Raw genomic sequence first — 22,966 nt, 5'->3', positions numbered from 1 at the left:
AGTTGGGGTTCTGATATTCAGCCTGCATGAGAGGGGAAGCTACTGGAAGGGTCTTTAAGCAGCTAGAAGCACGACTTGGATGCATTGCAGAGTGAACTGCAGGTGGGATGAGAAGGAATGTAAGATAGGAACCTTTGGCAAATCAGGCTGTAGGTGGTAGTGATAGAGGGATCAACATTGGGACAAAATGAGCCCTATCTTAATTTTCCCAGGGTGCTGACTTTTAAATCTGCAGTAATGGCTACCAGTCCTGGTTGCTATTCTACTAGCTTTCCGTATTCAAAAACGTTCTCTCTACATAGGGAAGATCTAAGTGGTGGCAAGGAGTTTAATGAAACTTCACTCATGGGTTTTATCTGTCTTTAGTGTTTTGCATTAAGGGCAGTTAAGTTTTAAATTCTTGGAATCTTATAGTAGCACTCCTATAGAAGAGCTGGAAGGGACCCTGGAAGTGTTTTTTGTCTGTGGCTCTATTTTGCAGACAAGGAAAGAGGCTAGGACCAGCTAGAGTCACAAGAACTTCATGCCAGAGATTAGGCTAGTTCAGAGATGTTGCCTTTCAGGCAGACCTTTCCATTAAACATCTGAGCCTTGGTTTCCTCATCTGTAAAATGGGGTAACACTCCTCTTTAGTATACTTGTGAGGATTAAGATTAATCCACAGAAGGCTCTTGGGACAGTGCTAGGTTTATCTCCTATGTGTTTTTAATGAGGGTTAGCTGTTATCACTGGGCCAAACAGTTGAATTAGTGTTGAATCTTGAAATATCCAAAAGGCCCAGCTATGAACCCAGCAAGGGACACAGCAGTTACAGGGGGAGACCAGAACGCCCACATTTTAGTCCTGCTCCAGCACCAGCCCATGTCATGTGACCTGGAAAAATTTTCTGTTCACACAATAGTTGGAAAAAAACATCATGCACCTTTAAAAAAAATCCTATTAAGGCTGAGAAGGTTTTGAAAAGTTATCTTGAATGAGTCCTGTTCCCTGGCTGTGACCACTGTTCTTCACCCTTACCTTAACTGTGTAAAAGGTGTCTGACGTATTAACAGCACCAGGGATTTTACATTGCTAAGAAACCAAATGTCCACAGAGATGCCTCTACTGGACAAGTTAAGCAGAATATAACCTCAAAACATACAAGCATGTCCCCAGCCTTTAGATGTTTAGACCTTCCTCTTCCTAGGTATTAGGGAAGAATGCCAGAACTACTAGAAAATGCCAGGCTGTCACGGAGAGGGAGCACTGGGAAGCTCTGGTGAGGCCCCAGGCTGTGGACCGTGTGGTGCCAAGGGGGCCCTGCAGTGGTGCTCTTCCTGCCCAGGAGGGTTTTCTGCAGTTAGATACTGTAGTTTAAGCCAGACTCCAACCTAGGCGGGACATTGTCTTACTTCTGTCCCCTGCCCTTTGCATACCCACCCATTCCTACTGTCACAGGCTGAATAGTAAAGGGTGCCTTTTATTGTTTCTACTTTATTGCTCAAGCATGGAACTTGAGGAGAGCCTGGACCTTCAGCAAAGTGCAGAGAAGAGACTGAAGAAGGTGGGGTGGGGACACAGCCTGGCCAAGAAGGGACACTGACAGGAGGGGAAACACTGGAAGGCGGAAGGGGGGTTGGTCACCATGATACCAGAGGACATCATCAGTTACACCATCTGGGGTGAGGAAGGGGATGAGAGAAGGAATGGACACAGCATTGCTTTGGAAAGGAACTAGGAGGACAAGTTTGCCCAGGAGTCTCCCTCTCCACTCTGGTCTCACATCAGACCCCAACTCTACCACTCACTTGCTCCTACCATTTGAAAAATTAACCTAGCAGAGGAAGCAAAATAAACTAACTTTCTGATGACTGTGTGGGTGGACATCTGTTTATATGGCGGAATGGGGGAAGGGAAGCTGGGAAGACACCCTTCAAAACTATCCCCCACCTCCATCTCTCCAGCCTACTCCTTTCCTCCTTCCCCCAAAGCCACCATCCAACCAGTTATAAAAATAGAGGTCTAATTCACTCAAAATTCTTCAGTTTTTGCAAAACTAACAGGGTGGAGGAGGGCTGGGAGCCCAGGACACAGGCAGCCACAGGAAGAAGGCTGGGGAGAGGCTATGCTTCTGTCTTCACCTGGGACTGGCTCCCTGCCACATTGTTCTTCTGCTCGTCCATCTCTGTGTCTGCATGATGGTCTCCTGCGGCTATGCCTGCCTTGGCCTGCAAGAAGAAAGGGAGGGGAAGGGCTTAAATTCATCTCTCCCTAGGCCCAGTCCCTCTGATGGGGAAGGTGACCTTTCCCCCATGTCCCCAACTCTTGTCTGCCTGTCCCTAACTGATCTAATGGCATGCTGCATGCTGACACTGTGCATGGTCTATTCTCACAAACACTTGTCCCTCGAGTACAAAAATGTGCCTATTAATTTTCATCAAAAGTATACATATATAGAAATTTCCCTTCTAGAGTCATCCTAAAGATATACCTACATATATGCAAAAGGTCATTGCAATATGGTTTGGAACCATGCTCATCTCATACAGTAGCCACCAGCCACTGCCAGAGATGCTGAGCACCTGAAATAAGGCTAGTTCAGATTAATGTGCTTCAAGTGCCAGATACACATGGGAGTTGAAGATTCAGTTTGAAAAAAGCCAATGTAACTTTTATGTTGATGTCATGTTTTAAGATACCCTGGGTCAACTAAAATGCATTAAAATAATGACCTTTTTTTAACCTTTTCAAAACATGGATAGAAAATTTTAAATTATACATGTGCTTCATATTGTATTTCTGTTTGACAGCACTGGCGCAGAACAGTGAAAGGCTAAGAGACTAATTAAATACTGTATGATATAGTTGCACAATGTAATACTACACACGCATAAGAACATAAAAGCGCTTTTATATACTGATGTGAAATGAGCTACCAGATATGATATGAAAAAAGCATGATATGCAAAATAACAGATACAGCATGTTGTCTCTACATCATGTTGTCTCTTCTATGATAGAAGAGAGAGAAAACAGTATAAAATGTACTTGCTTGTGGATATATGCAATATACTTGAAAGATACAAGAATTTGCAATATCAGCTGGTTGTGTGGGAGAGAAATTTTTTTTACTACAGTTGTCTTTGTGTAGTTTGAATGTAACTATGTAAACATATCATCTATTTTAGTGGGTTGAATAAAGTGCCCCTCCACCCCACCCCAGAAACTCAGAATGAGACCTTATTTGGAAACAGGGACTTTACAGATGTAATGAAATTCAGATGAGGTCACACCGGATTAGGATGGGCCCTAAATCCAACGAATCGTATCTTTATAAGAAGAGGAGCAGACACACAAAGGCACAGAGAAGGTGAGGTGAAGATGGAGGCAGAGATTGGAGTGATGTATCTGTAAGCCAAGAAACACAAAGGACTGCCAGCAACCACCAGAGGCTAAAGAGAAGTATGGGATTGTTTCTCCCTCAGAGCCTTTAAAAAGAAGCCAACACTACTGACATCTTGATTTCAGACTTGTGGATTCTTAAACTTGTGAGAAGTTAATTTCTTTCTGGTTTTAAGCCACCCAGTTTGTTTTGTTACAGCAGCCCTTGGAAACGAAGGCACCCATTTACAAAACAACCCAAAACACAAGCCATGTTTATCTGGCTCCTTTCAAAGGCTCTAGGCACAGAAGAGAACCTAAGTTGGGGAATATGCTTATAATGACCAACTCCTAACCCCTAGAACTTCTCGGTGGGTTTTCAGTCCTCTCATAGAAGATGGCACCAATGGCAAGGCCTATTACTGAAGGAACACACATGATTGCTCCAGGGAAGAGGGCAACTTCTAGATTCCAGATCTGGCACAGACACTGCCCACAACGCAATGCCTCCTATTTTATTCTGCGCATTCTCACTGTTCCCTATCAACCCTCACCTTGCCTTCTTCCTCAGCCAGCCTCTCAAACATGTTGGCATAGAGTTTCTTCTCCCTTGCCAGCTGCTTGCGGATCCGCTGCTGGCAGATAACCAGCTGGGCCTTGGCGGCCTTGTTGCTGGGGTACAGCTGCAGGACCTTCTGGAAGTCAGACCGTGCCAGTTCAAAGTCATTCACTGCCAGGTGGGCTTCTCCCCGGCGGAAAAGGCCCTTCTCATTATTGCTATCCAGTTCCAGGGCCTATGGATGCAGAGAGGAAGCAATAATAAGAGGGAGACTCAGATACTGCTGCTTACCTGGCTGAGACTAGGTTCCAAAGGTACCCTCAACAGGAAGAGGAAGAAGGGAAATGGCTGGCTCCATCCCACAGAGGACATGTCTTGGGGCATTAAGTGGAAAGGACCAAAGTCTAGGAAGGAACTCTGTTCATTTAAGAGGCAAAGAGGAATCTTTTTAGGTGAAGACAGCAGGTCTTTGATAAAAGAAAAGAACTTCTGACAAGATTTTCATTCTCTTTAAATAAGGCAGGCAGGTAAGAAGAGGACAAGAACCACGACAGGAGAAAACTCTTTAGTTCCTCCCAGCCAGTATTTCCTACTTCTGTACCAACAGCCTCCCTCCACTTAAGCCAGGGCTTCCCACTTCTACCACTCTCTTTGCCTGGACCCATAGTCTTAGATCTCCCACTGGTTCATTGTCCTGCCCCTGCCCCACTCACTGAAGGCATGTTTCACACACACTGGTGGCTCAACCAACCTGCCTGTGAACGGCACCTCATGCCCTCTCGAAGGGGCCTCACCTTGTTGCAGCTTTCTGTGGCAGCAGGGAAGGCCTGTAGTTTCAGATGACACATGGCTAGGTTGAGGTGGGAGGCCAGTCGAAGGGCCTGTGCTTTCTGCAATTCCTCACTGGAGAAACCTGACTCATACTCCAGCCAGGACACAATTTTCTTGTACTGCAGTAAAGCTTGCTTGTACTTGCCTTCCTAGAAGGGGAGGGAGGCTCAGGGGCACTGGGCTGCTTCACCAGGTAGACATCAGTGGCCCACAGGCTCCAGAGATCCCCCTCTGCCTCACACCAAGTCAAGACCAGTGAGCTCAGACATATGAGGTGAAGGCTGCAGGTGCTGACCTGCCCACTCCTTGGAGAAAAATGACCGTAGCCATCAGGGGTAGGGTGGGCACAGAAAGGCCTCTCTGGGAGTGTTGGCTCACCTTGAAGTACACCGTGCCCCGCTCTTTCACAATGGCGCTCTGCTCCAGCTTCTCCTCCGAACTCATCTCCCAGGATTCTTTGGCCTGCCGCACCCCAGAGGGGAAACAGAGTTGTCAGCTTCCCTGGAGGATCACGTACAGGGTGGGGGACTGATTCCAGGATAGGGAAGATCTCCAGCAATCTCACCTTCTCGAAACTCTTTAGGTGCACCTCATATTTCAGTGTGGCCTCTGGTGGGATCTGGAATTTCTTCTTCCCAACACTGCCAAAAGCATAGCTGTGGGGGAGTGGGGTGGAAGACTTGAGGTCATCTCAACAGCCCTTTCCTCCTCCAGGCTGAAAAGGTATCCTGACCATTTCCTGCAAAGTACTTCCCTGTCCTTTGAGACCTGCTTCAAGCGTTTCTTGTTTAGCTAATATTCCCTGATCTCTTCTGACAACAGAGCAGTCCCTTTGCATCTTATGTATCCTTTTGATAACTTGTATGATTATTTAAGTAACATCTCACTGAAAGGAAGGCACAATGTTCCATTAATCTTTGAACCTCTGTGCATTTTTTGCACTATGTCTGGCACATACTAAGTGTGTTTCAGTAAACTGTTGGTTAATGTTGGAAATAATAGGAAATGAATGAAAATCTTGACGTTGGTAGAGAAGAGAACCTGTAGCAACCAAGACTGATTTGAGATATAGAAGACTGTGGTCCTACTTCTGAATGCGACGCTGAGATTTTAACACTCATGTGCCCAGAATCCAGGGAACTTGCAGGAGCTGGCGGTCTATCAGGCTGTAGGACCAGTGAGCACATGGGGAAAAGGGCAAAATGGCCAAACAGCTCAATTCCTGGTGAACATCTAGATGTGCTCGTCCCTCACCTGGGCTTGAGGTACACGATGGAATGTTCTCCTTTCTCCATGCGCAGAATGGCTTTCTCCAGCCCAAAAGGCAGGTCCAGGCTATCCCCCTCGCCTATCTCAAAGTGGAGCTCCCGCCGGTCAAAGATCCGGTCCTTGTAGTACCCTTCCAGTGCAACTAATGTAGAGGAGAGGCCAGGCACAGTGGTGTGAGGGTAGGTAACAGAACAAGGACACCACTACCCGCTGTGTCACCCCATCGCTTCCTGCCCCAAGATGCCCCTCTGTTGCCTTCTCGGTCCTGGAGGGCTTTTAAGAGTTTGACCCAACCCCTCATTTTGCAGGGAAGAATATAATGTACACTCAGAGAAGGGAACGGACTTGCCTAAAGCCACTCAGGGCCAAAGTATCAGAATGAGAACCGAAAACCCAGACTCTACCCTACAACCCCAGACTGCACTGCCTCACCCTCCACCATAGCCCTGTCGTTGGGCCTGGCATAGCCTTCACCCCGAGTTCGTATTCTGCGGATGATTCCGCCATCTTCTTCTTCTGTCAGGTCTTCTCCCTTGAACTCAAACAACTCCACCTGCAGAACAAGATGTGAAGGGACACAGCTCCTATTATCACTGGGTCCTCAATAGTGTCAAATACCCTCATCTTGAAGAGTTCTAGCAACTGCCAGACCAGATGAGACAAGCGCAGTCACGTTTGCTAAGATCGTGGGAGCTGTTCTAGTCTCACGTTTGGTAGAGGTAGGCAAGCCACCCGGATTCCAGTTAGCCCCAGGAAATAATATATTTGCTCTACAAAACAGGGACATGTTCCAGCCAACCCTTATTCGGCTACTCGAGAAGCTATCAGTCGTCTTCTGAACAGTTTCCCAGTATCCTCTGATTGACTCAGCCATTTGCACAATATACTGTGGTACCTCCTCATTGAAATCTTTCCTCACTGCCTTGCCCATGGAGGAGGCACCTCTCTTCCCCTTCTCATCTCTAGAGCACCAACATTCTGTGTTAATGTTTATAACTGAATATAGATTCTAACCTCCTGACTCCTTTTAGCTGAAGTTGCAACCCATTTCCTCCAGGCACAACTCTAGAGATAAAGATGCCTCAGCCTCGGTTACCCAGCTTTGAGTGTGAAGAGGGGCTTGTGGCCACTGTCCCACCTGAAGCCTCTATCAGTGGCCACTTGCTGGCAGCAGCAGGCTTTGTGCACAGTAGATCCAGCTGCCCTCTCCATTTCTCTTCCTCCCCTAAGGCCAGGCCCTTGGCCTTGGCTACATTGTCTCCAAAAGGCAGGAAGGGCTGAAGGGCAGCCAGTCCCCAGACTGAGATAAGGCCTGGCTCCTTGCCTTTTTCTCTGTGGCTGGACACTCACCTCAAACACAAGCGTGGCATTGGGGGGGATCTTTGGAGGGCTGCCTGATGAACCATAGGCATATTCTGGTTTGCAGGTTATATGGCACACCTCCCCGACCTTCATGGTAGCTACAGCGATATCCCAAGCCTTGATGACCTCCCCTGCACGTACAGAAGGCAAATGGGACCTCCTTAGTTGGGGTCTGACCAGAGAGCCTTACTGTAGCACCCAAGGGGAAGCTAGACAGCCTCTAAATGGAAACAGCCCAAGGAAAAACCTGGTCACACAGTGCTGTCTGGTCTTAGAACTCTAAAAGATCACTCGCCCCTGGGATAAAGGTGCTCAAGAAACAAAGCAGTCGACTTCTGAAGGAATGAAGTGTTGAGAGGTGATGAGGAAAGTGGGGTAGAAACTAATCAGGCACAGGACAGTGGAGGAAAAAGTTTATCAAAAAAAAAAAGGATACTCAAACTGAGGTAAACAGCTTCTCTTGAACTTAGTTCTGAGAATATGGTTTCTGTTTTACCTATAGCCCCCTCAAAGCCTAGCCTACCAACCCATCTGCCATGCCTACCTTTTCCCAGGTCAAAGGAGAATTTGTCCTTGCGGTCCAGACTGGAGTCAAACTTGGTGCCATCTAACAGCCAGCCAGTGTAGTGGACAAAGACCCGGTCCCCAATCATGGGTGTCTCTGTGCCTGTGCCCTCTCGCTTGAGCACCTGGGAAGAAGGGGGAGAAAGTCCATACCCCAGGGATAGAGCAGAAAGAGGCACCTAAAAGGCCAGCATGCCTCTGAAGGGAACATACTTGCCCACTGCCTACTTGTAAGCAGATTCAAAGGACCAATCCTCAAATGATTCTGAAACAAGTAGCTTAGAGAGGACCAACCAACCTCCCCCACCTTTCTTAATATGCAGAATGAAATGGTTTGAAAACCTGAGTTCAAGTTTTTGCCATATGATCTTGAAGTCTAAGTCACTTAAACTCTCTAAACCTTATTTGTAAAATGGGGTCAATAATCCGTATCTCCTAGAGTTGTTGGAGGATTAAATCTATAAAAGATTGACTAACAGATTATCACTTTGATCAGAGGAGAGGGAAGTACTTATGTTACATATCTCTGTCCTTCCTAAATGCAGTGGCCATCAAGGTCTGGTTTGGAACTAGGAGAAGAAATGAGAAGAGAGGAAATGAGTAATGAAGAGAATAGGAACGTCCAGAAAGGGTAAAAGAAAAATAAATACCAGGTTATAGATAAGCACAGAGGTTCTCAAATCAAACCCTAAATTCTGACCTGGGGCATAAGTATTCCTAATCAGGAATTTATTTCTTTATTTCAAGACTAATATTTCTCAGGAACTTAAAGGCCTCTACTTGTCTTTAGTATTTATAAAAGGTGAACCCACAGACCTCCAAGGGAAGAATGGACTGGGGACTTGAAAAGGTGTAAGGGAAGAATAAAGGGGAAATACCCCTTCCTGGAATTAGAACCTTGTAAAAGTCACAAGGACGCTAGGGAGAGAAGGGGAAATGGCAGCCCTCTGGGAGAAGAGCTGGAGAAGGGGCTTGACCTCCCTGAGGTTTCTGGCTTTGTTCAAGTCACACACACGCGTTGGATCTGAGCTGTAGGAAGCCAGGGTGAGATGAAACAGCCTGGGGAGAGGGCATGAAACCTGGGCGAAGATTTCACCATCCTGTACTCTCCGCACAACCTGCTCCGAAGCGCCCGGGGTTGTCCTGACACAGGTCAAGATGCCCTGCCCCCCAGAGTCCTAGACCCCGCCCCCGCAGGTCCTCGAACTATTTGCAGGCAGCAGGTTAGTAAGCAGCAGGCTCTAAAGCAAAGCACCTCCTCCCCGCCCCACGCCCCACAGCCCCAACTCCTGAAGATACGGGGTGGGGGGGACTGGAGAAGAGGTAGGAAGGGAACTACAGGTCCCGGCATGCACTTCTCCATCGTCTTGCAGGGCCTTGGGGGAGGGGGGGAAAGCATGGCTGAGCGGGTGACCTAGATGGGTCCCAGCTTTAGGAAAGGGGGAATGAGAAGGCGTCAGGTTCCACAACGGTCTCTGGTCCAGGAAAGTACTCTTTTTGGCGCTTCACGTCCTAGCTAATATTTAACTAACATGAGTGGGAGAGCTTTCAGCCATCACCGACGAAGGCGGCTGGCAGGGAACGAGCTGGCAGCCTGACCCCGGCCGAAGGGTCGGGAAGAGGTGAGGGATGGGCGGGCTCAGAGCACGCCGCCCCGGGCCCCCTAGCTGCAGCTCGCGTGCACAGCGCCAGCCCCGCCCCTCCCTCCCGCTGCACCGTGCACGCCGGAGTTGGCGCTGCAGCCTCGGCCCCCTACCCGAACCCAGGCGCTGCAGGTTTGGGGGTGCCCGCGGGCCTCAGCCCAGACAACAGGCTTCCACGGTGCCGGCCAAAAGGCCGTGTTAAGACCCGCGTACCTAAGCCACCCCACTTCGGAGCGGGCGCGGGCCTCCCACCCCCCAAACAACGCAACCTGGTCCAGGAAGGGGATGCACCGGGCGAATGGACGGGAGGCTGCAGAGGCAGCAGTCCTCCACCCGCCCGGGGCCCGCGGGCTCCCCGGTCCGGCGGAAGAGCAGCTGCCATCGGCACTCGGGGCTCGGACGCTTCGAGCGGGCCCTCGGGTGCCCCTGGGCCCTTGGCCCGGCGGGCGCACGCCCCGCCCCGGTTCTTACCTTCAGCACGCCTTCGTCCTGCTTGGGGCTGATGTCCACTCCCTCCCTGGACTGCGGCGCCGACTGCGCCTCGCTCTCCGCCGCCTTCATCTCTTCTGCGGTCATCGCCGCCCGGTGCGCCGTTTACTTCGGGAGCCGGGCCCCGGGCGCGCGCCTAGCCCTGTGAGCCGCCGGGGCTGCCTGCTCTAGGTGCGGTGGGAGGGCGCTGGCGCGGCGGCTGAGCTGCAAACCGGCGGGAGGCTCGAGCACCTCTGACTGCCCGCGCACTCACGGCCCGCAGCGGAGCCGGGCGCGGGAGCGGGAGGAGGTGGGTGAAGAGTGGCCAGGGGAGCGATTGGTCCCACCCCGCGACCGGAGGGAGGGGCTGGGAGGAGCTGGAGCGGGAGCGAGGCGCCCAGGGGGTGGGGGCGGAGAACTTTCTAGAGACGGAGGCGGCTCGGCCGGTCCGGGCCCTTGGTGCTAAGGGCACATTTACGATTTTTTTTTTTTTTTAATCTTCTGATTCCTTCCTCCCGCTGGCTGCCTGGTTCCCACCCCCCACCCCCCCGCAACTCCTGGCACCGTTGGACTCAGAATACACCTCCACCCCCACCCCTCCGCGCTCTCCCTGGCCCTACCCCGGCCGTCTGCCCGTCTAACCGGCTTCTTTCAGATCCTTTTCGATCCCCCCACACCCCTCCAGAGCCGAGTTTGCCAGCTGCCTCAGATCCGCCTTATACAGTGTAGCCCCGGCGTGGTGTGTTTAGAGCGCGCGGCCGAATGTCGTGCGGACTAGTTGGGCTCCTCGGGACCCGAAGCGCGCGTTTTCATAGAAGCCAACTTAAACACAGACGGCGTGGCTGCGCCACCTTCACTCTGCGTTTACACTTTCCGAGTTGGAGAGAAGGGAAAGGAATAGCGGTCACCCCAGTGCACAGAACTGGGGGCAAGTGACCTAGATTTCCCCGAGGCAGGAAGACTCAGCTACGCCGGATATGCAGCCTTCGGCTCTGTAAAATGCTGGGAGCTGCCCATTTGCAAGAAATGACCCGCTGACCCAAGGACTCTTCCAATGGGGCGCCTATTACAGAGACCCTCTATAGTCCCTTTGAAGGGACTATAATGAAACGGCCGTTTTGGTTAATACTAACAAAGCCGATTTCAACTTATTTTAAAAATCATTCTGTTTTACTAAAGGTTCATGGGAAAGGGTATTTTTTACGTTCTCAATGTTTGGCTTCCGAGTGGAGTGGAGTGCCTAGCCGTTTGTGTGGTGACTTTGGAGCACCTCATTACCCAATTAGCCCAGAGAGGCTCCTGGTTTTGCTCAGCACTTACCCCAGTTGAGCATAGTGCTTGGTAAAGTAGTTAGTATCAATAAACATGTATTGGCTGTATAACTCTTTATTCAGAGAAGAATAATTTTTTGAATTCTTACTGTGTGCTGGCACTATGCTGCTGCACACAGAATATTCCACATGGGCAATTAAAAGAGCTGTATCTGGTGAAATTTCTGTACAATAACATAATTCGATAATTCATTGTAACCCCTTTTGATGGAACTTGACCGGAAGAGGTCACAGAAGAAATAGGTAAAATCGTTCCCTCCAGCAATTTACCGACTAGATAAATTGAACCACGGTGAAGAAATTTTTCATTCAACTACGGGAGAAACCTCAGAAGACAGGAGTCGGGTTGGGGGGTGGATATTGGGGGGAGGTTGACTGGTAGGGATAAAAGCTATTTTTTTTCTGCACTTTTCTAATAGGATACAGGAGTAACAGTGCTAGGGGCTTTTCAAAATTCCAGGAGACAGGCTGGTGGGTACTGGCTTGCTGTAGGGTATTTAGCTCACCTGCCCTGCTGATTCCTGATTCTCAGTTGTGGTTTTCTTTCTTTTGCATGGGCAGGCACCAGGAATCAAACCCGGGTCGGCAGGTGAGAACTCTGCCTCCTGAGCCACTGTGGCCCTCCCTGTGGGTTTCATTTAATCCGAGGGCTATTGGATTTAATCTGGCAGAATAAATTAGGATGGAAGAAAGAGTTCACCTTTAAGGTAATGTTTCTCTGTATTTTTTCTTCATTGGAAGCTGAGAGTGCTGAAGTGACTCTCAAATCTGTTCTACACATATCCATTGAGCTCTTACAATACAACACAGTCGAAAGAGCATGTGCCTCAGAGTAAAGAAAGAGCTGGAGTGCCCCTTACCAGCTGTTTGGGGGCAAGTTCTTAAATCTTTGCCTCAATTTCTTGTCTGTAGAGTGGGGATGCTAACTTCTGTGCAGGAGGGTGGTTGTGATGGATCTAAAAGAGGGACTGTGTGCCAGGGTATCTGGCACAAAGCCCATCTTCAAGTGGTAGTTGATAAATAATGGTCCTTCTAAGGAGATAAGGGCCATGGTGGAGATGGGGACAGAGTACCAAGGAAACAGAGACCAGGAAGTGAAAGAGGAAGGCTGGGATGGAACAGAAAGGAGAAGGAAGTGAGGGAAAGGTTTCTAGTGCGAAAGCTGTGCCCTCTTTGAGTGAATGAGAGCTGGGGGATGGAAGGGAGGAGGAGAGACCCCACCCACCTCCCCGAGAATTTGCTTGCTTGAATCTCAAATCAGGACTTTATTTCAATAATTCTTTTGAGTTATTTGCATTATATTTTTCTTATTGTAGGAATTCTACTTGTAGAAATTGATCGTAAAATTTCTGCTTCTACAAACGCATCTTGCTCTTTGCTCCTTCTTTCTTTCTCCAGTCCATTTAAATTAATATTCCCATTTGTATCAGTCAGGGTTCTCTAGAGAAACAGAACCAACAGGAGATATCTGTAAATAAGAGATTTATAAAGGGGTCTCATGCAACTGTGGGAATGAAAAAGTCCAAAATCCGTAGGGTAGGCTGTGAAGCTGGCATCTCTCATGAAGAGTCTCTACAAACTCCACAGGAGACACTCGCTGGCTGAAGAAATAGTGAAACATCTCTTCTCCCTGAAAAAAAAAAAAAAATCTTCCACCGATTGGGTTATCTCATTTGCGGGAGACATGCCCTTAGTTGAGCATTGATGTTATCAGCCACAGCTGCAATCACCTGACTGATGATTTAATAAGCCAGCCTTCGGATTTATCAACCAACCATGAAATATCCTTCTGGCAACGGTTAGGCCAGTATTTGCCTGGCCAGACAACTGGGTACTGTCACCTGGCTGAATTGACACAAGAACCTAACTATCACACCATTAAACTCTCCAACAAGATGTTTAACAGTGTATTCTTTTTTTTTTTTAGACTTTAAAAATTTTTTTATTTGTATTTTTATCTTTTAACATTTTCTATTGTGCGATATAGCATATATACAAAAATAATAAATTTCCGAGTACTTTTTAACAAGTGGGTTATAGAACAGATTTTAAAGTTTGGTATGGGTTACAGTGCCAAAAGTGTAGTTCTTTTTACTGGTATCAATCATTCAAAATCTTTCCAGAATATCTCCTTTTTTACTAGAGAAGAGGACACTTTTTTATCATCTGCCTACTCTGTGCAAGAATCAATGGCGACATTGGGGTTAGAAGCTTTATTGCTAAAATGAGCCTTCCTCAGCTCCCCTGGTTTATCTCCCGAGCTCTAGGCCTATCCTTTAGACTTGTTTGTTAAAGTTGTTATTTTGACCTTAGGCTGCCAGTGCACTTAAATTATTTTTTATTATGCCGTGTTTGAATGATTCAAAAGAATGTGAGATGAAAAGCTGTATATGCGTATACATGTGCCCACATATGTTATATAGCATACCAATATAGCATATGCATATATTCCCAAGTTTTCAGTGTGAGACTTGGGAATATACCACCCAATCTAAGAATTAGAACATTACCAATTTGCCTTGTGGTAAGAAATGGAATACCGGGCGGGCCGCGGTGGCTCAGCGGGCAAGAGTGCTTGCCTGCTATGCCGGAGGACCCCGGTTCGATTCCCGGCCCCAGCCCATGTAAGAAACAAACAAACAAACAAAATATAATAAAAACAAGAAAAATGTTTAAAGATGTCTCCCTTTCTTCCTCCCTTCCTTCCTTCCATCCTTCCTTCCTTCTCTCTGTCAAAAAAAAAAAAAAAGAAATGGAATACCAAAAATTAAGTCTTCTCACATAATTTCTTGGTATTTTTGTTTCTATTGATTGGGAAAGCGGAAAGTATATTAATCAAAAAAGCTACTACATATTTTATAAAACATGATTGCAGTTCCATCTTCATACACTTGAGCAATATTGGACTTCCTTGTGGGAGACTGTAAAGTATAAAGGTTAAGAGCATGGACTCTGCATTGGATTCACCTGGGTTCAAATGCCAGCACAGGCTCTGAATTGGGTTTACCTGCATTCAGATCTCAGCTTCATCATTAAACTCGCTGTGAGACCTGGGATAGGTTTTCTTTATCCCTGAACTGGGAGTCACAATAGTCCCTAAATCAGAGGATTTCTTGAGGATCAAATGAGTTGCTGTGTGGGAGATACTTACAGCAGTGCATGAGACATGGTTACTTTTATGTAGTAATCAGTATGGGAACCACATTTGATTTATTCAGCCTGTCCATTGCTGGTATGTTGACTTGAAGACTTAGAGGATCCAAGGAACCTCCAGCCTTGGGTTTTCTACCCCTGGACTACTGGAGGCTTTGGTCCATTAGTTCTAGAGGAGGGTTTCTCAACTCCTCTTAAACAAATCCCATACTTTATTCTTTAACACTTGAACATGAGCTTGACTAATATAATTCATTTTGTTTTGTGTACTGATATTATCATTCCAACAAGACTGGGAGCCCTTTGAAGGTAAGGGCTTGTTTTGTTGTTGTTGTTGTTTGTTTTGTAGGCTGTATGGCAGGGTCACATTTTATTATTTTTCCATGTGAGTTCCTGTACTGCAGCACCATTTGTTGAATTTTTGTTTGTTTGTTTTTCATTTGTTTTGCTTGTTTGTTTTTTGGGAAGTTCATGGACTAGGAATCAAACCCTGGTCTTTTGCATAGGGGCTTGGTTTTAACACTTCCTGAGGCCCCACCATTATCTGGAAGGAGGAGAATGGGATTTTTGGTGGTTTTCCTGCTGCCCAGAACTTTTTCTTCTTTTTAAAAAATCTTATTTCCTGGTTCAGATAAATATATTTTCTTGTTTTCCTCTCAGGGAAGATAAAAAGTAGTTGACCCATGGGTGGGCCACCGTGGCTCAGCAGGCAAGAGTGCTCGCCTGCCATGCCAGAGGACCCGGGTTCGATTCCCAGTGCCTGCCCATGTAAAGAAAAAAAAAATAAATAAAAGGAAAGTAGTTGACCCTCTTCTTATATCTATGGATGCATTGAAATTTGGCTTTGGTCTTGTTCATTAAAGTAGCCAAATGGCTACTTTAGTGTTATTTTTGGCTTCCCCAATCTTTGTCCTTATCCTGGATAAAAGGAGCATCAGGAACAAGGTTTTCACAATCACGCAGTCACACTGTAAAAATTACATCATCATACAATTGTCTTCAAGAATCAAGGCTACTGGAACACGGCTCAATAGTTTCAGGTACTTCCCCCCAGCCACTCCAATACACCATAAACTAAAAAGGGATATCTGTATAATGTATAACAGTAACCTCCAGGATAACCTCTTGACTCCATTTGAAATCTCTCAGCCATTGAAACTTTTATTTTGTCTCATTTCTCTCTTCTCCCTTTTGGTCAAGAAGGCTTTCTCAATTCCATGATGCTAGATCCTGGTAAATCCTGGGAGTTCTGTCCCATATTGCCAGGGAGTTTTACATCAGTGGGAGTCATGTCCTATGTGTGGGTCTGGGGGAGGGGGAGGCGGAGAGCAGAGTGTTCACCTGCTGAATTGGCTGAGAGAGAGAGGCCACATCTGAGCAACAGAAGAGGTTCTCTGGGGGTGACTCTTAGGTATAATTTTAAGTAGGCTTAGCCTGTCCTTTGCAGGTATAAGTTTTACAGGGGCAAACCCCAAGATCAAGAGCCCAGCCTATTGATTTTGCTGTCCCCACTTCTTGTGAGAATATCAGAAATTCTCCAAACAGGGAAATTGAATATTTCCTCTTTTCTCCTTTGTCACCCAAGGGGACCTTGCAAATACTTCTTTATTCACTGCTCAAATTAGTCTGGGATATATCTGAGCATCACACTAACCTGGACAAACCAACAAGATCTCATGCCCTATTCAAAATTACATATACTTATGGTGTTCAAGTCAATTGACCATACAAGTTAAATTAGGTAATGTGCTATCTAAATTATAAATTTGATCTCACACAGAAGTTGTAGTTTTAAAATATGGATGATATCATCCTTAACCCTGTATTCTGATCTACCCCAATACTATCCAGATCAGCTTCATTCATATCCCCACTCAAAATCTGATCACTTTTCCAACGTTTTAAGCAGTTGCTGTATTGGGTAATGCTGAACTTTTATAGCTTCAGAGCTCTAACTCTGAATCTCAGGTGTCACATAAATCCCCAAAGTTTCTGGAAACAATCAGGTTATATACAAACAGAGTATCTTGAAATTTAGAAATAATAGCTATAATTCCTGAATATATGTGACTGCTGTAAGATCTTACAATTTAGGACCCTTTACAATAAGCCTGAACCTGACAACCCCTGTGCGTGACATCAGTTCACCAAGTTTTATATCATAGTTAGTCCATTTGAGTGAGGCATGATAATATTTGTCTTTTTGTTTCTGACATTTCATTCAACATACAGTCCTTAAGGTTCATTCACCTAGTTGCATGCCTCCTCATGCCTTCTTGTGGCTGACTGCTCAATAGTCTGTTGTACGGTGTGGTGTATGCCGCTGGTCCCCCTTCCATTTCTCGTCTTTGTACCCTTAGCCTGCCTCCATTCATTGTGGATCACAAACACTGCTGCCATAAACACCAGTATGCAAATGTCCATTCATGTCCCCACACTCAGTTCCTCAAAGTATATTCTGAGCAGTGGGATTGCAGGATCATATGGCAACCCCACCCCAACAGTTGGAAGTAAGCATATATTTAACATGGGAACCACAGGAGCTATCATTATGGGAGGCTTAAAAAATTACGGTTCTTTCAGTATAATGTCAAATTTCCATAAATGGTTTACTAACTTCTATATCTCAGATGTTCATACTGTGTTGATAATATCTTTAATTTCATCAAGTACTGGCTTTAATCCCTTCAGCATTTACCCAAAATGTGTATACAAAGCATTTCTGAGTTTAACTCTTCATGTGGGCTCTGCAGATGGGTCATTAAGTATGTGAATATTGTTTCTTACATGACAAAAGGGACTTTGCAGATGTGCTTAAATTAAAGATCTTGAGATGGGGAAATCATCCTGAATTATCGGGGGTGGGGGGTTGGGGGTGGGCACTGTAATTGCAAATGCCATCATAAGAGGGAGGCAGGAGGGTCAAGGTCAGAGATGGAGATGTGATGACATAAGAGGGCAGAATATCGAACTACAGCCAGTAGAATCTGGAAAAGGCAAGGGGCCTCCAGATGGAATTGCAGCCCTGGGACAGCTTGATTTTAGCCCAGTGAGACTGATTTTGAATGTCTGATCTCAGTCATTGTAAGATAAGAAATACGTATGTTTTAAGCCACCAAGTTTGTGGTAATTTGCTATAGCACTGGTTTACAGGCTCTCAGTGCTCACTGAATGATGGTAAGTTAGCTTTTAGGACAGAAAGCCCAGTGTTGTTTCTGCCATACTGTTTTCAGTGGAGGCAGTGTGAGAAGGCTGCCCCAAGGTGGGCATGGGCACTTGTGGCACAGTGAATTGGTGAGTCTTCGGTGGTGTAGGGTGTGTGGCAGGAACAGAAGGTGAGGTTTGTTAAGTGGCCACTACTAGATTTTGGCAGCAGAGGAATTTGGGCTTGAGATGCTAAGAACCCACTTAGATATTGGAACGCTTGGGTTTCTCATCAAAATTACGGACGGTGGCTGGACTGGGAAGAAATAAGCATTGAGGAAAACAACTCTTTCCAGGCCCTTTCACCCACTTCTGATGGGAAGGCAAATCTGACATGCTGTTCATTATGATTTTCGGACAGTTTTGCACAGTTTGGTCAGTGAAAGGTGGGGAGTCCTGGAGACCAGGTGTTGTCATTCCCCTGGAAGACTTTGGCTCTTTGGACTGCCCAGCAAACCCCATCCCGCAACATTTTCCAAATTGGCTCTGGTGTCACTGATGACGTTTTGAGATAGTATTGTCAGCCCAGCTAGCAGCAGGCACACCACCTTTTTATTCTGCTTCCTAACAAGGCATGAGGATTGTTGGAGGAGGTTGCACAGTAAGCAAGGTATACTGTTGTCTGGGAGCTGGAAAGGTCGGTAGTTGTCTTCTTCACTGCTCCTGAGGGCTGCAGCTCTCACTGATGAGCATGGGGACTGGGGGCTGACTGCACACCTACGTCTCTCCACCTCTGGATTTCTGACTGAGAGTCCTGACCCTGGGATCCAGGATGCCTGCAGACCGTTGGATAATCAATTTTTCCTTCTCTTTCCTGCTTCCATCAAGCCTAAGGCAGTTCAAATCCAACCTCTTTCAAGAAGCTTTCTCTGAGAGCTCCATCTGACTGAAAACACTTATTTTCCACACTGCACATTTTCAGTGCCAAGTGAGCGTCAATTTAGCATTTTACTATGTGCTTCTCTAATTGTTCTGGAGAAGTAAGTGCGGGTCGGATCCCTTGTGTGCCAGTGAGATTATAAACTTCTTGAGAACAGGATGCATCTTTTTTTTTTTGATTTGCTTTTACAAAAATACAAGAAAGAAACACAAACATTCCTAACATATGTTCATTCCGTTCTACATATATAATCAGTAATTCACAATATCATCACATAGTTGCATATTCATCATCATGATCATTTCTTAGAACATTTGCATCAATTCAGAAAAAGAAATAAAAAGACAACAGAAAAATAAAACGAAAACAGAAAAAAAAATTATCCATACCATACCCCTTACCCCTACCTTTCATTGATCATTAGCATTTCAAACTAAATTTATTTTAACATTTGTTCCCCCCATTACTTATTTTTATTCCATATGTTCTACTTGTCTGTCGACATGGTAGATAAAAGGAGCATCAGACACAAGGTTTTCACAATCACACAGTCACATTGTGAAAGCTATATCATTATTCAATCATCATCAAGAAACATGGCTACTGGAACACAGCTCTACATTTTCAGCAGTTCCCTCCAGCCTGTCCATTACATCTTGAATGACAAGATGATACCTACTTAATGTGTAGGAATAACCTCTCGACTCTGTTTGGAATCTCTCAGCCATTGACACTTTGTCTCATTTCACTCTTCCCCCTTTTGTTCAAGAAGCATTTCTCAATCCTTTGATGCTGGGTCTCAGTTCATTCTAGAGTTTTTCTCAATCCCTTGATGCTGAGTCTCAGCTTATTCTAGGATTTCTGTCCCACGTTGCCAGGAAGGTCCACCCCCCTGGGAGTCATGTCCCATGTAGACAGGGGGAGAGTGGTGAGTTTGCTTGTTGTGTTGACTGGAGAGAGAGGCCACATCTGAGCAACAAAAATGGTTCTCTTGGGTGTGACCCTTAGGCCTAATTTTAAGTAGGCTTGACCTATCCTTTGTGGGGTTAAGTTTCATATGAACAAACCCCAAGACCGGGGGCTCAGCCTATAGCTTTGGTTGTCCACGCTGCTTGTGAGAATATCAAGAACTCAACCTGGGGAACTTGAATTTTCCCCTGCTGTCACCGCTCCCCAAAGGGGACTTTGCAAGTACCTTTCCACTCACTGATCAAATCAGTCTGGGATTCACTGGGACATCACTCCGGACAAACCAACAAAATCTCATGTCCTACCCAAGGTTCCATGCACTCATGTTGTTCAGCCAACTATCTACATAAGTTATATTAGGAGATGCACCAGCCAAAATATAAATTTTGTACCAAATAAACATTTTTTGCTTTAGCCCCACACACAAGCTGAAATTTTAAGACATTATTTACCATCCACTCTCAGCATCCCGCAGCAATGACATTCCCCTGTTCCTCCCCATTCAAAAACACTTTTTAAATTTGTACATTTAGTCACTATCATTATACACTCTAGGCACTCCTAGACCACACCACCTCAATCTTTATCGTCTATCTTTCTTTGTGATTTCATTTATGCCCCCAGCCCTCCTCCCTCTATCATTCTCACATTCAGCTTCATTCCGTGTTTTAAAATAATTGTATTACAATTAGGTAGTATTGTGCTGTCCATTTCTGAGTTTTTATATTCAGTCCTGTTGCACAATCTGTATCCCTTTAGCTCCAATTACCCAATATCTTACCCTATTTCTATCTCCTGATGGTCTCTGTTACAAACAAAATATTCCAAGTTTATTCACTAATGTCAGTTCATATCAGTGAGACCATACAGTATTTGTCCTTTTGTTTCTGGCCAGTCTCACTCAGCATAATGTCCTCAAGGTCCATCCATGTAGTTACATACTTCATAAGTTTATTCTGTCTTACAGATGCATAATATTCATTCCATCGTATGTATATACCACAGTTTGTTTAGCCACCTGTCTGTTGATGGACATTTTGGCTGTTTCCATCTCTTGGTAATTGTAAATAATGCTGCTATAAACATTGGTGTGCAAGTGTCCGTTGTTGTCCTTGCCCTCATGTCCTTTGAGTAGAGACAACATATAGATGGGTCCTGTTTTTTAATCCATTCTGCCAGTTTGTGTCCTTTGATTGGGGAGTTTAATCCATTAAAATTTAGTGTTATTACTGCACGGGTAGTACTTTCTTCTATGATTTTGCCTTTTGGATTTTATATGTCATATCTAATTTTCCTTCTTTTTACCTTTACTCATAGTCTTCCTTTCTACACTCTTCTCTACACCTCTCTCTTCTGTCTTTTCATATCTGTCCCTAGTGCTCCCTTTAGTATTTCTTGCAGAGCTGGTCTCTTGGACAAATTCTCTCAGTGATTTTTTTCTCTGAAAATGTTTTAATTTCTCCCTCATTTTTGAAGGACAATTTTGCTGGATATAGAATTCTTGGTTGGCAGTTTTTCTCTTTTAATAATTTAAATATATCATCCCACTGTCTTCTCGCCTCCATGGTTTCTGCTGAGAAATCTATGCATAGTCTTATTGGACTTCCCTTGTATGTGATGGATTGTTTTTCTCTTGCTGCTTTCAATAATCTCTCTTTCTCTTTGACCTCTGACATTCTGATTAGTAAATGTCTTGGAGTATGTCTGTTTAGATCTATTCTCTTTGGGGTACGCTGCACTTCTTGGATCTGTAATTTTAAGTCTTTCATAAGAGTTGGGAAATTTTCAGTGATAATTTCCTCCATTAGTTTTTCTCCTCCTTTTCCTTTCTGTTCTCCTTCTGGGATACCCACAACACATATATTCATGCACTTCATATTGTCATTCAATTTCCTGAGTCCCTGCTCATATTTTCCCCTATATTTTCTTTTTTTTGTCAGAGTTCGGATGTTCCGTCCTCCAAGAGGCAGAATCTTATGTTCTGCCTCTTGAAATCTACCATTGTAGGTTTCCATTTTTGTCATCTCTTCTACCGTGCCTTTCATTCCCATACATGCTGTGATTTGTTTTTTCAGACTTTCAATTTCTTCTTTTTGTTCCCTCCTTGCCTTCTTTATATCCTCCCTCAATTCATTGATTTGATTTTTGATGAGGTTTTCCATGTCTGTTCATATATTCTGAATTAATTGTTTCAGCTCCTGTATCTCGTTTGAATTGTTGGTTTGTTCCTTTGACTGGGCCATATCTTCAATTTTCCTAGTGTGGTTTGTTATTTTTTGCTGGCTTCTAGGCATTTAATTACCTTAATTAGTTTATTCTGGAGATTGCTTTCACTTCTTTTACCTAGGGTTTTCTTGCTGGATGAATTTGTTGTCTATCTGCTCTTTGACATTCAGTTCAGCTTTATCTGGACCTCTAGCTTAAGTTTTGTTTAACAGAGGAGAGTTTTTTAGTTCTTGTTTTCTTGTTTCTTGCACTGCTTGTATGGTGCCTTTCCCCCCCCACCCTTAGAAGGGTCCAATTAGGTATTATAGACCCCAGCCAGATTTTCCCAGGCCAAACTGGCCTCCTATCAGGAGGAAAGAGTCACCTGCATCGGTTTTCCCTGAGGGTGAGACTCAGCAGGTTGAAAGACTTTCCTGTGAAGTCTCTGGACTCTGTTTTTCTTATCCTGCCCAGTATGTGGCGCCTGTCTGCCTGCAGGTACCACCAGCATAAGATGATGTGGTACCTTTAACTTTGGCAGACTCTCCCTGCTGGGGGCATGGTGGAGACAGAGGAGAGTTTGTAGTCTGGTTTTAATGGCTTCAAATTACCAAGCCCTGGTGTCTGAATTCCTTGAGGGAGGGATTCCACCTGAGTTGGGCTTCACCCCTCCCCTGGGGAAGGCACAGGCTCCAGACAAGCCTCAAACGAGCTTGTTTCTGCCTATGCCTGGGGTAGTTGCAGCCTGAGAAGCCCTGCCACTGTATCCAGAGGCAGTCAAGCCTTTGTAGAAACACAGCCACAAAAACCTCTGTTTCCTTTTTTTTTTTTATCTTTTCCTGTCAGCCCTGCCCCCTTGGCACCGGGGCAAAAATGAACGACCTCTGCTTTGACCAGGTTCACCTGAGCTGGGGGCCTATTTTTAGTAGTCAGAGTTTGTGAATTAATTCCACAAATGGCGTTTGGTTGGGCTCAGCCCCTGCTGCTGGTCAAGTCTCCTTCCTTTCCCCTCTGGGAAGCAGCCTGTGGGGGAGGGTTGCCACCTGCCACGGCATGGGGAACTCACGGTTCTGGGGGTGCTCACAGCCGGTCCAGCTGGTCCAGACTGGGGTACGCTGTGTGTCCGCTCACTGATGTGTCCCCAGGAGCTGTTCTGTACTGTTTCTGG

The 22,966-nt window shown here is 45.7% G+C and overlaps 2 protein-coding genes across 2 annotated transcripts in view; one reads left to right on the top strand and one right to left on the bottom strand.

Annotated features, from left to right (window-relative positions):
• Positions 1 to 1,985: 1,985 nt before the first annotated feature.
• FKBP4 (FKBP prolyl isomerase 4) lies at positions 1,986 to 10,387 on the bottom strand. Its single transcript, XM_077169680.1, has 10 exons — positions 10,060 to 10,387; positions 7,926 to 8,070; positions 7,370 to 7,512; positions 6,452 to 6,572; positions 6,005 to 6,161; positions 5,316 to 5,406; positions 5,129 to 5,212; positions 4,714 to 4,899; positions 3,915 to 4,154; positions 1,986 to 2,207 (listed from the first exon to the last, which is right to left on the bottom strand). Exons 1-10 carry the CDS (start codon positions 10,162 to 10,164, stop codon positions 2,103 to 2,105), a joined length of 1,377 nt encoding a protein of 458 aa, XP_077025795.1. The 5' UTR covers positions 10,165 to 10,387; the 3' UTR covers positions 1,986 to 2,102.
• Positions 9,335 to 22,966, top strand: part of LOC143691340 (maestro heat-like repeat-containing protein family member 1) — a 180,858-nt gene continuing 167,226 nt past the window's right edge. Inside the window, exons 1-2 of the mRNA XM_077169664.1 lie at positions 9,335 to 9,567; positions 11,949 to 12,094. The gene's annotated coding sequence lies outside the window, so the exon portion shown is untranslated. The remainder of the gene's footprint in view (positions 9,568 to 11,948; positions 12,095 to 22,966) is intronic.

Source organism: Tamandua tetradactyla, chromosome 7 (assembly GCF_023851605.1).
Source record: "Tamandua tetradactyla isolate mTamTet1 chromosome 7, mTamTet1.pri, whole genome shotgun sequence".
Taxonomy (NCBI): Eukaryota; Metazoa; Chordata; class Mammalia; order Pilosa; family Myrmecophagidae; genus Tamandua; species Tamandua tetradactyla.
This window is presented reverse-complemented; position numbering and strand designations above follow the sequence as displayed.

Coding starts and splice junctions, on each gene's coding strand:
- FKBP4 (XM_077169680.1), bottom strand. CDS start 10,164: ATGACCGCAGAAGAGATGAAGGCGGCGGAGAGCGAGGCGCAGTCGGCG. Junction 5,407..6,004: donor ATCGTGTACCTCAAGCCCAG/GTGAGGGACGAG, acceptor ACTCCCCCACAG/CTATGCTTTTGGCAGTGTTG. Junction 4,155..4,713: donor CCACAGAAAGCTGCAACAAG/GTGAGGCCCCTT, acceptor CTGCATCCATAG/GCCCTGGAACTGGATAGCAA.